This window comes from Mytilus edulis, chromosome 4 (genome assembly GCF_963676685.1).
Source record: "Mytilus edulis chromosome 4, xbMytEdul2.2, whole genome shotgun sequence".
In the NCBI taxonomy this organism is placed as follows: domain Eukaryota; kingdom Metazoa; phylum Mollusca; class Bivalvia; order Mytilida; family Mytilidae; genus Mytilus; species Mytilus edulis.
The window spans coordinates 5,009,983-5,027,735 of record NC_092347.1 but is presented as its reverse complement, the minus strand read 5'-3'; the positions used below and the strand labels follow the sequence as shown (position 1 = coordinate 5,027,735).

Sequence of the window (17,753 nt, the reverse complement as noted above, 5' to 3'; positions counted from 1 at the left end):
TTGGAAAACCTCAAAGGTATATGACAATATCAAAGGAAGGTAAACAATAAAGGAAATAATACACAAACAACACACCGAAATAGATCTTATTGAAACAAGTAAACTGATGACCATATTTGTCACAGAGATTAAACTCGCTCAATTTGTTTGTTCTTACAAAATGTTGGACACATTATCCTGACTTTAAAGATACTTGAAAGGTAAGCGTTCTGATTTTAAAGCCAACTACACAATAACAATTTGAGACGTAAAAAAGAATATAAAAATACATATACTATATAAATAATGCTATTAAAAAATAGAGAAATGCATATCCAAAAAACATAAAAATACCTTTCCCATGACTTTTTGTAAGAATGGACAAACGTCATCTCAGTTCTAATTGTGAATATCAATATTTTCCAAATTGTCGAGCACAGAACATATTAAACATTGATAAGGAAAAGACAAATAGACAATATATTAGACCACCTTCCAGTCAGTCACTCAATCACTTAAACTATGAAAAACAACTCGAATGATTATTAATCAAATTTTGAATTTTAAAGATATGCTGATATTTGACAAACAATTGTGACAATTCAACATACATAATTCATAGGTAGACTGAATCAATATTAAGAATTTTTTACAAATTTCGTGCAAAATTGTATTCCATAATAGTACTTTATATTAAAATATTATGTTTAAAACATTGTATTTCTTTATTTACTTCTGAAATAGTGTGTCGATACATACAGTGTGTCTCTTTCGTTGTGTTGGATAAATACATTATCTGCTACGTACAATCTATGTTTTTTGTTTGTTGATTTTCTGCTTTGTATCAATCTGATGAGTCAAGCCCTTTCCGACTAATTTTTGTAGTGTGTTCCTATGTTGTTCTGTTATACTTCTCTCCTTGATTTTTCTATTGTATACAATCAAACAAAATTGTATATGGAACGCAAAACTGAAAGTTCTCCGGAAGGGTAAACAAATCATGCTTCACATGTTCTCCAAATAATTCAACTTTAAAGAATATTTGACAATAGTCTATTATTTAATAGGAGAAAGGGGAAATGGGAAACAGGTTCCTGGATGAGGTATGCTTATATTTTTCTGTTGTATTATATCAATGATAAAATGATTAAAATTGCAACATCGTGAGCACCCTATCTCATTTTTGTAGATTATTCATGTGATATTTATGCAATTAAAGACAACATCGCCAATAATGCAACTATCTTTACTAAAATATTCACAATGGGAGTTAAAAATAAAAATGACTAAACGAAACCACATATATTTATACATCTTAATTGTACAAACATGTTGTAAAATAAAATTCAGTACCCCCAGAATTAGTATTGATGATTTTTATTCTACTTGAAGGGTTAACAAATTGTGACCAAAATTATAGTGAGTTTTCATATCCTGACTTTTTTTTAGGTTATTGCAATGGAGCAGACTATTCGTGGATTGCATAAAACTCACACAGAAATATCGTATCGTATGACATCCAACCGGTGAATATCTGCTTTTCTTTACTATATTATTAAATGAATCTTTATCCTTAAATATGAATAGGTAGATACAGAAGGGATTGGTAATGAAATGCATTTTCAGAACTAACAATATCATTAGTATTTCATTCTAATTAAATATCTATTGTACATTAATTAAGACTAAACTTTTGATTTTTCAGGAAATTGTCGGGTTTTTTTTATCGTAAGACAAAAAGGAAAGTGTAATGTCTTTTTATCTTTAGATTTCATCTAAGTGAAATAGTTTAAGACTGCAAGATAATCTTGAAATCTGATATGTTTTGAATATATGATACAGTAAGATACTATGCTTTGTTTAGCCAAGTTTTAACATATATTTTAGCGAGGAATGGTCTTTAAACGTAGCTACTGCATCGAATAAATTTCAAAGTAAGTATATTGCTAAATTAAAAAATGCTGAAACGGCATCACACTCTTTATCATAATTTTAATCCAATGGCAGCAGATTCAATTCTAATCATTCTATTTGTTATTTTAATTTTTAATTACAGTATTCACTTGCATTTTCAATATAGTTTTCTTTAAATTTTAAATATTTTAAGTAAATGTAATATTGTTTGAGTTAAAAAAAAAATGTGTTGCAATTGCCATTGTGTTAGTCACATATTCAAGTGTTAACAATATGTTGAATATTAAGAGCTTGAGCAACATGTACAAAAAGTAGAAACACAGTTTCTGGAGGACGCAAGCACGTTAGAAGAATTGACCAAAGATATATCCAGCTTGATGAACAATACCAGTAGGTTAAATGTACGAAATCATGCTAATTGTGAGGAAGTTAATGGTGAAAAATATAAAGTTATATCAAATGAACATTCAAGCAGTCAAACAAGTCAAAACTGCACATCGAATACTCTAGGAAATGACCAAGAATGCTTTAAAGGAACAACTATTGATAACGTTATAATTATGGACCTAAAAATAGAAGAATCTCTTCCGCATAATATTAAAACTGAAGAAACGTCAATGATTTCACATGAAAGGTTTGTATTACATGATACATACATACGAATGAAACGTTATGTCTGTTTTAAAAGTTTAATTAAAGAATACCTTTACCAATAGTATTCTATGCAATCTAATTAATTATTTTAGAAATATTATTTTGGAATTTATATCGACAGGCAAAATCTACATGTTTGACACCTACTTACCCTTCCGAATCACCTTATATCATGCCTATATCTATTCAAAAGGGGTTACGTGTTTATCTGGATTGCTGTTCTTTGTGCTTTTAAGTTTTTATATGCATGTATTGTATATACCGGTTAAGTCTTGTCTATCTGTTGTCATGTAAAATGGTAATGAAATGCAAACTTTCACTTTCGGTTTAGTATGATGGTTTTCAAGTTATGTCTATGATATATGCTTACATAATTAATAATAGATAAAAAAAAATAGGTTGTACATGGTCAACCTACATTTTTCATGCAAACCTTTTGGGGTTTATCTGTTCCGATGGTTTGAACAAAAAATATCTTGTTTCAAATTAGGAAGTTTTAGAAAAAACGAATTATTAAAATTGACAGCCACATTTCGGTAAATTTGAATGATTGCAACTAGTTATCAAAGGTACCAGGATTATAATTTAGTACGCCAGACGCGCGTTTCGTCTACATAAGACTTATCAGTGACGCTCATATCAAAATATTTATAAAGCCAAACAATTACAAAGTTGAAGAGCATTTAGGATCCAAAATTCCAAAAAGTGGTGACAATTACGGCTAAGGAAATCTATGCCTGGAATAAGAAAATCCTTAGTTTTTCGAAAAATTTAACAGGAAATTTATAAAAAAAAAATGACCACATTATTGATATTCATGTCAACACCGAAGTGTTGACTACTGGGCTGGTGATACCCTCGGGGACGAAACGTCCACCAGCAGTGTCATCGACCCAGTGGTGTAAATAGTTATCAAAGGTACCAGGATTATAATTTAGTACGCCAGACGCGCGTTTCGTCTACATAAGACTCATCAGTGACGCTCATATCAAAATATTTATATAGCCATACAACATAAGTCATTTAAAAATAGATACAATAATTTTACAGATTTCTATTTCCAATATGAATAAAAAATAATTCTATTACAAAGAATGATTCTTATAATATATCTAAATTCAGTACACCTAAACGACTGAGAAGAAGATCATCAGATGAAGGCAGTAGTTCTACATGTTCTAGTATGTAAATTTATAGTTGCTATCGTATTAAAGACTAGTTATACAGAAAATTGGAAAATAGTAGAATTAAGATTTAAGCATATCAAAAAGACTTATCTGTATGATTTGAATATGCATGAAGGATATAAAATATTTAAATGAGATTCTAAGATTCTAAGATTGATTGTTTATCAACATATTAAAAAGCCTATATACATGTCCAGACGATTTTAATTAAATAGGTAATATACATTGTGATACAATGAAACCAAAATTATATTGAATAAGATAAAAATGACATTTGTTAAATGGAGAGCTGTATGGTAAAATTGAATCAAAGAGAAACAAATTTAAATGCCACAAGAAAGATAAGCAGAGATAGACAGGATTGATATATTTAGCTACAGCCATGGCGCTGAATGAGTCGTTGAATATATTTATTGTTCTTGGGAAATTACTCGTTATAACCACTACCCTTTCATATTCTGCAAGATACATAACTTTGCTAAAAATAATAATTATGATAAAATTGACAATAATATTGATACCTTGCAAAGGTGGGCTTTTTTATATTGATCAGCCAAGAACAATCAAGGAATGGATAGAGTACACAAACCTGGTAATAGCGCATGGTAAGTTTTTAATTGAATGTTTTAAATATTCAATCCTTTGAATTTTTGCATAATTTTGTTTACTTCTATGTATCGCTGTTTCAATTCAGGAAATTAATTCCATATTTTATATTTCATATTTCATGTGAAAAAAAATAAATAGAAAATAGAAGGAGGCTGAGTAATTAATATATAACATGTTTAATATTTCAACAATAACACTTCCTTTTTTAGTCATTGTCGATACCAATGTTTTCAGCTTCTGCAAGAATGAATTCAGGACTGGTGAAAATTGGAGGATCGTTAGATGTTATATTGGTGTTAGATACTTCTGAACGTATGGCAGGATATTTTCAAAAACTGAAATCGACCGCAATAGATTATGTTAACGGTAAGTGTAGATTGTAGGTAAAACAAAATCTTAATCAGCAGATGAAGTACTAAATACGAAAATAAGTAGATATAACATAAATGCCAATGACCAAACGATCTAGAGTTTAAGGTCACAGTATGAACTTCCACACTCAGCAAAACCAACACGTCATAGAAAGTTGTAAATGCCCTAGCTTGTTTTCAGTATTTGCGATAATTAGTTTTCTCTTAATCAACCTTTGATTTTTTTCTGTAGCAACATACCCTCTACGCTACTGATCGTTATACGAACTCCCTAAGTTATTGTACTGGACTAGAAAACTATTCTTGCAATTATATACCATAGCTAATAGCTCGAATACTACCTGTACCAATTAAGTACACATGTAGATAGATAATATGATCAACATCATTTGAATAGAGCTGATTGAAAAGTCAAACCAAATGATACATCATTAACATTTTGAAATTGCACAGAAAACACGACAACAACAAAAACGAAGTCAATGGTGCATTATCAAGAAAAGACATTTAATAAAATGAAGAAGACAAAATCCTTACAGAAAAAAGAGTATATAGCATCTGTTTTGTATTTAATGCTAGGTGCTTCCGAATACTCGTTGACATTCCGAATACACGCCGTACAATCAGGATCGGCTTTGTACAGTTTCGAGATTGGAACGTGGCAATTGGAAAGTTAATATAGTCATGTCTGTCTGTCATTGATTCTAGTTTGTAATGGTTCTATCTGTGTCCATATCGAAGAATCTAGTTCCGGTGGTTATATTTATCTAAATTCTAATGCAATCTTTTTCCATCAGTCTTTCTGATTGGATTACAAACAGCGAAAACTTTTCATTTTCTATCTATGTGTCTGTATATAGGAATCTGACATTTTGAATTCCGGAATGTATTTTCTCCAATAATAAGCAAACATACTGACTTTTTGCACACACAAATCTCCTTTCTGTCATATTTATTATTTCCTAAGGAGTACAATAACCAGGAAATGCACGGTGTTGACGTCTGACACCACAAAACCAGACCTAAGATGTCCCCTTGTTTATATTTCAAAGAAGATAATATCCTTTCACAAAATTTTCGTTTATTGGAAATCGACATTATGACAAGAATTTAATGATTTTGCTACGCTTCGCTAGGTAAACTCAATTTTCTACAGTTAAACTACCAATTTGCATCCGCAAAGCTTCGAATACAATACAGTTATCTCTTAATTCTGAGAGATGACGTCAAATATAACAGAATATTTCCAACACAATATAAATTCGTTAATTCTAAATAGTGATTTTACTTGAAAACGAGTTAGAAAAAACAAGGATATATATAAAATGTAGTATTTTATTTGTAGATCATCATAATCAACAGTACATTGGTTCCTTGGTCCATTTTCCATAAATGTATATATCATCTATGTTGCCACAGAATTAAAAGCATGTTATCTAACATGATTTTTTTTTAATTCTATTTTAAAAACACAAAATTACCATACTCACTTTGCAAAGCCAAAAGAAATTTGTCAGCGATTTAGTTGTTCGTCGTCATCTCAAAGTAAGAGTGAGGCCATCAGTATAGATATAGTTGAAAAATTAACGAAACAATTTCACGCTAACGAGAATATTTTAAAAGAATGATCACAGTGGTAACTAAACTTACACTCAATTAAGTATATTATCTATAGGAGTAAGATGAGTTTTATGGTTTCTTTCGTAGTTAACATTGAATATTGCGTTTAATATTAAAATGTAGGCTATATAAAGTTAAAATGCTCATCAACATGTACCTCCTTATATTTACAGGCATCAAACAACAATTTGAACGCACAAATATTGATAACGGAATAGGTATCGCTATTTTTGGACGACAAAACAGACTTATCCAAGAAGCAACTAATGATTATGACTTGGTTTTAGAATTGTTAGGTACAATGTAATATCTTAAAAGCAGCTATTGTGTTAGGTGAAAATTGTGATTATTACAAAATAGTATTTTTATTTTTTCATTATAATAATAAGTTAAAAATGTAAATCAAATGTTGTTTTGAAATCTTGATTTATTAGTTCTTTTTGCAAGTCAAACAATACTACAAGACATTAAGTAATATTTCCCTTAAGCATTTTTTAAGAATTGAGCATATATGTGTCATATAGAAATATTTGTTGTATTTTTTAAAGATAAATTAAAGCCAGAAGGGGATGCACACATCATTGGAGGACTTCTGATGGGGTTGGCTGGTGTTGTATCATGTATGTAAATTTAAAATAATACTAAATTAGAAAAAGTCTTGAAGGTCATGGTTAAAAGAACACAAACGGGAGTGAAACCAATTCGATTGAACAAACATCAAGATAAAAATGCGACAGGGCAATCGTCTGACCAATATTCGAATCATTCAAATATTGATGAATTTGTCACTTGTCAAATAGCAACCTTGTTGATTGATATAGCACTAGCAGAACTATTGATTACTGAGCTGAGGAGTTGTTAAACCAAAATACCTACAATATGAACATGAAACCGCCCGACTTCAAGTTTTCTATTAATATATGCAAGCAATTACTAAGTACATTATTTTATTGAAATTGTTTTTTAAGAAACATATCACATGAATCATACCAACAACAAATGGTTATCAATCAGACGGTACCTCCAAGACAATATTAGTCCATAGCAGCTGTACGACCTATATATTAAATATTAAACAAAGCATGGAGCTTCAGAGCGTACGCCATATTCTTCCCGTGGTAGTTTTTATCAGGTTAAAGCTTAAGTTTAAACCTCTGAAAATATAAAACATAGGATAAACAAAGATAAATAGCAATTCAGTTTTTATAATCAGATATTAACTGAAACAACAAAAGATAATCTGAAGACGCCAGTGATCTTTTTTTTATACAATTAGGTGGTGTAGGTTACATGTATGATACAGCTTTACAGCCGCATATTATTGTTTTCACGAATGGATCGTCAGAACAAAACATGCCATCAGTAGATTTGGACGAGAATCTTGTTAGGACATTCGGAAATTTACGTGTACGTAAATATATGTAAAAGTTGTATTTATATGCCGTCATTTTCGATAAAGATAGTTTAAGACCTATATAGTATACTGTCTGAAAGTACGTTCTTTATATATTTTTCAAATCCAAATAACTCAATTCTCAAACGTTCTTTGTTAATAATCTTTTTGTAGTGCTATAGTGCATACTGACATTTATTTCTATATTTGGAATTCCTCGGTTAATTGTAAGCTTGCAGAGGAATAAATTTCAGGGGATTTGATAGTCGTCAGATGAATGAAATAGCTACTCAATTCCGAACTTAAGAAGATTTTTGAGTCATTTTTCCTTTAAAGTTATGTTAAGGCGCTTGTATTTGGTTGTTTAATATTCAGTTCGTCGTGTGAAATATAAGTTATGCTAAAATGTAAAATCACAAAAATACTGAACTCAGAGGAAAATCCAATCGGAAAGTCCATAATCACATGGCAAAATCAAATAACAAAACACATTAAAAACGAATGTACAAGAACTGTCATATTCCTGACTTGGTACAGGCATTTTTAAATGTAGAAAATGGTGGATTAAACCTAGTTTTATAGCGCTAACCCTCTCACTTTGATGACAGTCTCTTCAAATTCCGTTATATTTACAATGATGCGTGAACTAATCAGACATAATAAATAAAATATTAAAAATATGGGTACATCAGTAATCATTGTGTACCAATTGTAAAAAGAACAATTTAACAGAACACAAAAACATCTACAAACACATTCATTGATTTGCGTGTCTGACGTCAGAAAATTTTATACGTCACATATATTTTTCGTTCAATGTATATACAAACAATTTTAAAACATCACATAGGCAATGTTAGCATACAGGGTTAAAAAATCAGAAGTATGTAAGAATTAATTTCAGAAATAGACCGAGATTTAAAATAGTCCAAAAGTTATATAGAATTTATAAGAATATAGTTCATTCCACTACGCGATTGAATAATTTTGACGTTTCTGGTTCAACGTATTTTGTAATTCATTATAGAAATATATCATAATGACATAAAATAGAACAATATCATAATGACTGGGTCTTTTAAAGTACAAAGTCAAGTTATAAGAAATACAAAACGTCGCATATACAAAACACAACAGCAATATCATAATCAACCTAAGTAGCTACATACAGGAAAAGGTACCGGAAAAGGAAATATAATTTACCCATCGTTGTTAAATTAACCCGATCCTGAATAGACCATCCCGTTTTGCGTTTTACGTAGCTGTATTAGTGACACAAACTCATATATGATCACAAAAAAAAAAAGAACGCAAATTTGGGGGTTACATTGTTGATTTTTTAATAACTTTGAGATTTCAATTAAATTATTTTGACCCTTTTAGCATTTTTTGGGGGGTTCCGTCTCTGAATAATTAAAGGAGATACATTATATATTTAAAACCATAGAAACCCGCCGCAGGATCAAGTTATATGCCAATTATTGAAACTGTTAAATAATGGACTCTTTTGGACTTTAAGTGCTTGAATTCGTCAGTAGATTTTTAAAATTATTGTCCTTAAATACTTTTATTATTTTTAAATGTTGTTCGGATAGTTGGGAATATCAACAAGTCAAAATCTTACTCATTCTGTAAAAGATATCTGACTATGATAGTGAGTGTTTAATAATAGTGCTTAAATTTGCCAAGGGAACAGATTCAGACTAATATAAACCTCCTATTTTAATATTTTATTTATTAATTGTGTTTTAAAGGTAAAACCTGACGTCAATGGCGTGATGAAGATGATAGCTTGTACAACTACAAAGATATTCTATGTACCTGTTGGGGGAAATTATCATAACATTGTTAGTATATTTAATAGTTGTTTCTATATATGCACTAAATAGTATACTAGTAATGGTTAAAATTGAATAGACAGCAAGTAAGCCACAACAATTATTTCAATGTATTCTTCAATAGTAGACTGTTGTCTATATACTTTTAGATACGAAATGACAATTCATCGTGTGATATGATAACGAACTTTTAGTATTGCTGTATGCATTATTATCTGAAAACTTTTTGTAGAAGTAGTTATGTTTTTAATAAGCAAATCGTTAATTTTGTTAAATAATTAAAAACAAATTAGATTTTGTTTAAATTATCTAACAGATGTAATCCCTAGTTTTTGGAGAATTTTTTTATAATCTAAAAATATGGAAATATGGTATGATTGCAGTGAGACAACTATCCGTCAAAGTTCAAATTAAGTGGATGTAAGCTAATATAGGCACCCATACAGTAAACAACAATGAGAAAACCCCAGGCCGTATAGTCGCCTATAAACGGCAACATACACAAAAAACGTTTTCTATCTTAATATAAAGGACGTGTATGCCTTAATATACACTCCTATGTTTCCGAAGAAATTTGTTTTCCAGATTGAGTACCCGTTTCATTTTTTTTCCTTATTATTGATAATTGCACAAGTTTACATTTTACAGACTTTGGAAAAGGCTGTTAGGACGACGAATGGGAAGATTATACCAGATGATGAAATAATTCGATTGACTCTGATGTCAAAAGTTCTGGTATGAATGATTTGTAGGAACGTTTTTTAATCCGATTTTGAAATTTGTGACTATATTTTACAAATTGGGGATGCATCTATACTTGCAATTTTTTTTTTCACAACAAAGTAACATTCTAAACATTTGGTTTAAAAACTCAATTATCTTTAAAATAAATATGTATGACTGATTTAAATATAGTATGCAATCAGGAATAAAATCTGTTATTTCTGTTATAAAATGACTCTTGGATGACCAATTTACACGGATTTCAAAAAACTAATGCTACCGTACTTTTTTAATAGAAAAAAAAAGGTAATTTTAACCTAAAATTAAAAAATGTAACTGTTAATTTCATCTTAAAAATAACGTTTAACTGATTTGAAAAAGACACGATTGGTCGCATATATTTCATTTGGTTAGAAAATATGTGACATTTTTCTTTAGAGAAAATGGAGACAATTACCAAACGATTTGACAATATTACTTTCGTCGTTATATGATAAGTTTCTTTAGATACCAGGGCGACAGTCAAACTCATAGATCGAAAGTTGACTGACAAAGCCATGGCTACAAAAAAACAATAATACATATGAGACAACATAGAAAACTAAAGACTAGCTATAGGCAACACGAATACCTTTAAAAAATGGGGATGATCTCAGGTGCTCCTGAAGGGTAAGTAGATCCGGTTCATCATTTGGCACCCGTCGTATTGCTCATGTTAATACAAATCCGGTCAATAGTCTACGTCGGTAGGTCACATTCGCGAAATGGTAAGGGGGATTATAATAACGACATAATGAACTTATCCGATATCATTTGTAAAACAGTTATACCATAATCGTTAACCAACTCGTGATGGCGTCCGTAAAATTTATGAAGGAATGATTTCAACTTCACCATTTGTAACTCTTGGTTTAATAGCTTCCTTGTGAGCATCAACCCTCTATCAAGGAAATCATGATAGAAAAAAAAAGGAATATCGCATCAATTGGGAGATATATAATACGTATGCATGCTCTACTGGAATATTGCTACATAGATATGGAAAGTTCACAATTAAGAAGATAAAATTGACACTTTCAATTACATTTGTACACTTGTAGTCTTTCTATGTAATTAAAGATCCTATGTTATAAAAAAATAAACCAGTACTACGCTTTATCCAATTAATTTATAAATTCAAGTGTCTGAAAGGCAATAACTCCGTTAACTATTGTGTATGATAGGTTTAAAAAAGATGTATAATATGTTCGCGACAATATCAAAAATACTCTTACAATAAAATAAATCTTACAGTTACAAGAAAAAAATCATATCCAGAATGTTAAAAAGGCCTCAAACCTTGACCTAAATTTTACTGTGTACGTTCATGTGGTTTTCAAATCTAGACAATAATTGTCTTTGATTTATATGGTTTTACTCTCAGATCTGTATTTTAAGTCTTGTGTCTTTTGGTTTGTCTCTTTTTGTTTCTTTTTGTTTCTTTTATTTGGGGGGGGGGGGCAATTTATATCTTTATTTAACGATGTTGATTTAAACATTTTTTCCTCTTCACAGAAAATAGCAATGGACATTGCATCAGAAATTAGATATTCCAACAATCACAGCAGAGAAGTTGTCAGAAGACTGTTAGCGGACAAACATAATTTCAGTGATAGATATGTAAGACAAGACACACTCATTTAAAAAGAATCTCAATCAAGTAACTAACGTTTCCTTCAAACAAATCTTCATTAGTGGAGTACAAACTGGTCTAAACAACATTACTTTTAGGGGAGGGAAGGGTATTTAGCTTCAAACTTTAATCTTGGCAATGGGTTGTTTGTTTTGAATATTCCTTTAAAAAAATGTTGTTTAAATATGTTATGTGAGTTACGACTTACTATTCAAACTTACCTCGAATACTTATTGGTTTGATAAGCTCTTTACTGTTCGTACTTTGATATGGATGTTTAAGTTTCTTTGAAGAAACATTAGAAATGTCGAAATACCCATCTGATGCAACAAAACTGATATGTGTGTGTAAGTATTTAACAATCAACCACCAGAGCGTGCTCAATAATAAAAACTAGCAAATATTTATTTTTTAGGATGACTGTCTCGATATGGTGCCTGATTTTATTAACCCTTTAAGGTATGCAAACAAGCAAGGAAAATATATGGAACTAAAGTGTAATACACTAAAACTAGGAGATAGAGTAAGACGTGGTCCTGATTGGATTTGTAGAGATCAAGATTTAGATCTTCCAGGGACTGTCGTTGGACAAGATCTTTGTGGTATTTTATGTAGTTTTTAATGTGTAGAATTAGCAAGGTATCAAAAATAATTCTCAGGTGTACCGTAAATTGGGTTATTTTGGTTGTAGTTTTATTTTGGTTTATTGGTGCATCCAATGAAAATGCCAAAATTAAACACACGAAAATAAAACAAACAATAGAAAATGGAAATGCCAAAATTGTATACCATTACGACAATATCGTAAATTGGGTAAAATATTTTATGTTATTATATCTTTCTTATATTTCGTACAATTCTATACATTGCAAATTTAAATCTGCAACTAAATACCTGGTGTAATTTGACAACACTATATAACATATATAATTTATACTTAATTGTCAATTTTCGGAAATTGTTAAGAAAACACAACATGAATTTTTATTCACACATATCATTTAAAATATGCCAGCCTATTGCTGATTAGATGCCGTTATTGGTAATCCTTTATCTTCAATTAATTAACAAGTACTGCCAGAGGCATACGGATTAAAACTTTAATTCTTGATCGTCAATATGTTAAAATGTATTGCAATAGAGATGATTAATATGTACTTGTATCGCATACGATAGTTGTAAAAAATAAATAATCTATTTAAAAAGAGATTTTAATGTTTAACATTTTATGTCATATGTTCTTACAGCCTTGAAACCCGATATACGGAATACTTGCAACTGCATCCGTATGCGATTCCTTCATTAAAGTTTACTTTGTCGTGTTCCTAGTCTGAAAAAGTCAATCAACGGGTAAACAAAACAAATATGAATGACCTTGCTCACTACTGTTCGTCCAAAATAAAACATAACAATTGGAAAAAGCACCAAAATTACACACACCAAAATAAAACACATGCCTTTCGAGAGAAAACCGCCAAAATATCTCGACGCCAAAATTTTCCGATTAACGGTATTCTAAGAAGGCCCGCAAAGCACATTTTATGTTTAATATGCTCTGTTAGAATTCAACAATATTCAATACCTATCAGTTTTTTGGTTTAAACTTTTTTTGTTTGGTTTAAAACTGGTTTAAAACCTTTTATTTTAAAATTGAAAAATCTAAATTATTGCATTCTTCTTAGTTAGATTTTAAAAAAAAGATGGACATTTAATTTAGTCAAAACACGAACTTAATGGAGTTCGCTTCTCAGTTTCAAAGTAATTAACTTTTCAAAACACTAGTTTATATTGATAGGAAATTAATAGAGAAATCCAAAGAGCAAAAAAAATATATAGGTCACCGTGCTTGTTTTCGAGATATGAGCCGTTGAAATTTTGGCGGGAAACTATTCTCTCTTGACTTTTCATAGCTTTATCATTGACAAGTTGAAATTCTCAAAAACTGTTAAAAAGTAATTAAAATTTTATAAGACTTTTACAGATGGCTAATCCTTATACAAGTAAAAGATTTTCAAAAAGAAAAATGGGGGTCACCGGGCAAATTTTTTCAAGGCATTCAAATGGATGAAACCAGAGGATTCCGAAAATCTTACAAAAATTCCAAAACATGACAAGCCAGCTTCCTTAAATATTTGAAGCACAAAAATAAGTTTTAGTCCTTGCTGTTCATGCGACATCCGTTCCTATACTTATTACTTGTAATGACAGAATGTTTACCATACAAGAGTATATCGATTTTGTAATAATTGATAGTTTTTAGCTTCTACCTTAATGATAAGCTAGTTTCTTGTTTACTATTTTTAACAAATATCAGCAAATGTATCAGTCTTATCAGCCAAAGAGGTATTATCTAGACAAAACCTGTTAATTAACAACCAAATCAAAATAGATGAAATCCCGAATCAAATATAGGTTTGAAAACGAATCAAAAATACAAAAGATAACATACTTACCATAGAGGACATTTTATTGACAATCTCATAAGTGACGCTCAAACAAATCAATTTACAACTAACATTTTCAAGTTTGATTATGTAATTATTTATAAAAACCCGCTTATTTTCTCTTAATTATACAAACGTTATGTCGATTCAAATATTTTTTATTAGGCAGAATATGGATAGAATGGGATCATGGGCAACGACTAGGATATGTGTTTGATGAATGTACAAATATATATCAGATAAGAAAAGTGAATGAAGCCAGAATACTAGTTAATGAGATGATAGCAGTCGGTTGTAGGGTTGTGAGAGGTAAAATTTACTAAACAGGTTCATCAATATTATAAATATATAACATTATTACATTATTGAGAAAAACCTATGATTTTTAGTTCATTGTTTGATGAAAACTACAGAAAAGAACATTTTCAGCAGTTAATTTAATTTAATCTTATACGCAAAAACTTAATGGATATAGGAAGCTGTGGTATGAGTGCCAATGAAACAACTCGCCATCCAAGTCACAATTTATAAAAGTAAAGCATTATAGGTCTAGGTACGGTCTTTGACACGGAGCCTTGGATCCCACCAAACAAGCTATAAAGGGCCCCAAAATATTACTAGTGTAAAACCATTCAAACGGTCCATTTACTTTGCTCAAGCTACTTATACTCAACGAAAAAAATCAAATAAAGTATACATTTTGATATAAATCTATAATAGTTGATATGTTAATGACAAACAGGTCCCGATTGGAGGTATGAATATTTTGACGGAGGTAAGGGTTCATTGGGAACTGTACTTGAAGTGAAAGATAAAAGCAAAGTGGTAGTAAGTTCTGTTCATTAATTAGTTATTTAAATAACAAACATTTGATTATTGATATTAGAGGAAAAAGTAGAGTACCGATGTCCAAATGTTATAAATATGTTTAGAAACTAGAAATCAAAACATCAAACAAAGAATAACAAAAAAAAAACAATGGACAGTTTAACAGACAACACCATTCAGCACCAAATAACAGAAACACACTCAAAATCAAACAATACAATATCTAGAAATCTGGTACTAGCACAAAATATTGTGGGAATTGAAACAGACTTTACACCGCAATGCAAAATGTAGTAATCATAACAACAGCAGCAAAAATTGCACAATGTTTACATTTGTACTTAGACCTGTAAGTACTGCAAAATGTTATTGTCATGCCACACTATTTAATTGGTTATGAAACAATTACATTTATACAAAAATTTAATTTGTAAAGGTCAGATGGGACGGAACAAATAAAGGCATTTTCAAAATAGGATATGATGGACTTTTTGAAGTGGTATTGTTGTAAGTATTTTAATATTCACATAATGACAGAATAAGTTAGAACAACCTATACAAGTAATATCAAGTTGATCGAATATTTTAGAGACACATTTAGATAGTCCATAATGATCGGGTTTTTTTATATCTTATTTTAACAAAGTGGCCTTTTTTTACCATTTCTTATGTTTTATTACTTGCAGCGATGATTTTGTAAACAATGAGAACCCAAGACGATACATAAAGCCAAGTAAACATAGCTTTGCCAGACAACAGGAGCATCACAATTTGGGCACAAGAAGTGATGAACCATTGGACTGTGTAGTTACATACTCCGACATATTAGGTAAGGTAGAAACCGTCTGAATTCCGGGGAAAATAAAATGTTTGCGTTTATATGTAAACAAAAAAGGTTTCATCCAAAAATAAAATATCTCTGCATGTATTTAACAATGATTGTTTATTTATTAGCAGGACGTTGTACTATTTTACTTTGCAACTTTCTTTTATTTTCCAGATTAAAGAATTGCTTCATGAATGACAACAAACTTTTGGTAATCTTTGGCATGAAACAAAGAATTGCTTTAGGACAAAAATAAAGGATGTCCAGGATGCAAATGTACTTGACTTCAATGGAACTTGTATGTTTCTCCAAACAAGTATCAAATATTCAAATAAAAATGTGGCAGCTTCCAATTTAGACGTTCAAGTTGAATAGAAACTGACAACTCCTTGATAACCGAAAATATTTTCAGCACAGCATGTTTTCGGTGATGTAGTAACTGGAATTCAACAATACCATAAAGCGAGTTATCATGGAAAAAAATTCTAATTCAATGTCTATAATTATGTAATAAGATATTTTTAGTTTTTGTTCACAGGTAAAAAAAAGTAAAACTGAATTAAAAGATACAAAAAACGTAAAAGTTAGTTTTAGCTGTAAGGACATGCAGTTTTGTCTCCGAGGGTATTATCAGCCCAGTAGTCAGCACTTCGGTGTTGACGTTTTAAAATAATAAGACTGGTAACTGTGATAATTGATTATATAAACAAACATATTACATATAAAATGTACTTAAACGACACTAGTTTATTTTGTTTAACGCGTAATAAAGTACGTTTTAACATTATCAACTGAAAAAATTATTATAATGATAACAATTCGATTTGAGATAGTTTTCATTCCGGTTTGAACATTTTGAATGAACTTGGCAGCTTATACTTTCTAAACACTAGTACTATGTTAAGTGTGAATGCTTCTCATAGATATGACCATGATGCTTGAAAATTAATTTTGCTTAACAATTTAGTTTATAAAAGGTATAATAAGCATAATGTGCTAATTACTATTTTAATTCAAATATTACGATAAACAAAAAGAAATCTTATTTTTATATTACGAAGAACAACATTTTTTAATGAAGTATGTATTACCGTGTAGAAATAAATCAATATCTTAAGAACTTATAATGATTAATAAGCTTACATTAGAGAAAATTTGACATCTATGAATATATTACCACTTCTAGATTAGCATTAACGATGACTTAGTATTTCAAAACTTTGTAATGGTATCCGGATACTACCAAATCTACTGGTACAGGTAAAATAAATTATATCGACAGGATTTCCATTATAATAACGACGCTATCGAAGTTGATACTAACAAGTGCCTGTTAAATTATATTTTAGGCAAAGAAGTAGGTTCAGGAAGCCCCCTTTTTGCCCCCCCCTTCAAAAAAAGGGTTTTACAAAATTGTTAATATGTATACATTTAGCTTTTTAATGGAAAGAAGAATACGTCTGTTACATAAATATGGGCTGCTTTTGAAAATACAATGCACATTTAACGGGTACTAGCATCCTTAAATCATGCTTAATTACTGAAATCTTCATAATTTAGCACATAAGTTAAATTTTAGACTGTTTCCGTTTTAAATGGAAGTGGCCGCATTTGTGTTCATTCTTAATATTTAAATGCAAGTTGTATTTCATGATAGTACATAATATATATATAAAGGTTGAGAGTGAACACGGA

At 30.1% G+C, this 17,753-nt stretch overlaps 2 protein-coding genes across 5 annotated transcripts in view; both read left to right on the top strand.

Annotated features, from left to right (window-relative positions):
* Window positions 1-17,753, top strand: part of LOC139518784 (uncharacterized) — a 310,064-nt gene that overhangs the window by 180,792 nt on the left and 111,519 nt on the right. The window lies entirely within an intron of this gene.
* On the top strand, window positions 52-16,845 carry LOC139518789 (uncharacterized). The gene is made up of 20 exons (XM_071310349.1): window positions 52-200; window positions 1,047-1,082; window positions 1,429-1,505; window positions 1,867-1,913; window positions 2,182-2,527; window positions 3,670-3,728; window positions 4,265-4,339; window positions 4,578-4,709; window positions 6,508-6,630; window positions 6,883-6,954; window positions 7,611-7,741; window positions 9,482-9,574; window positions 10,214-10,300; window positions 11,843-11,947; window positions 12,376-12,562; window positions 14,570-14,713; window positions 15,147-15,232; window positions 15,669-15,739; window positions 15,919-16,061; window positions 16,233-16,845. Exons 2-20 carry the CDS (start codon window positions 1,059-1,061, stop codon window positions 16,235-16,237), a joined length of 2,007 nt encoding a protein of 668 aa, XP_071166450.1. The 5' UTR covers window positions 52-200; window positions 1,047-1,058; the 3' UTR covers window positions 16,238-16,845.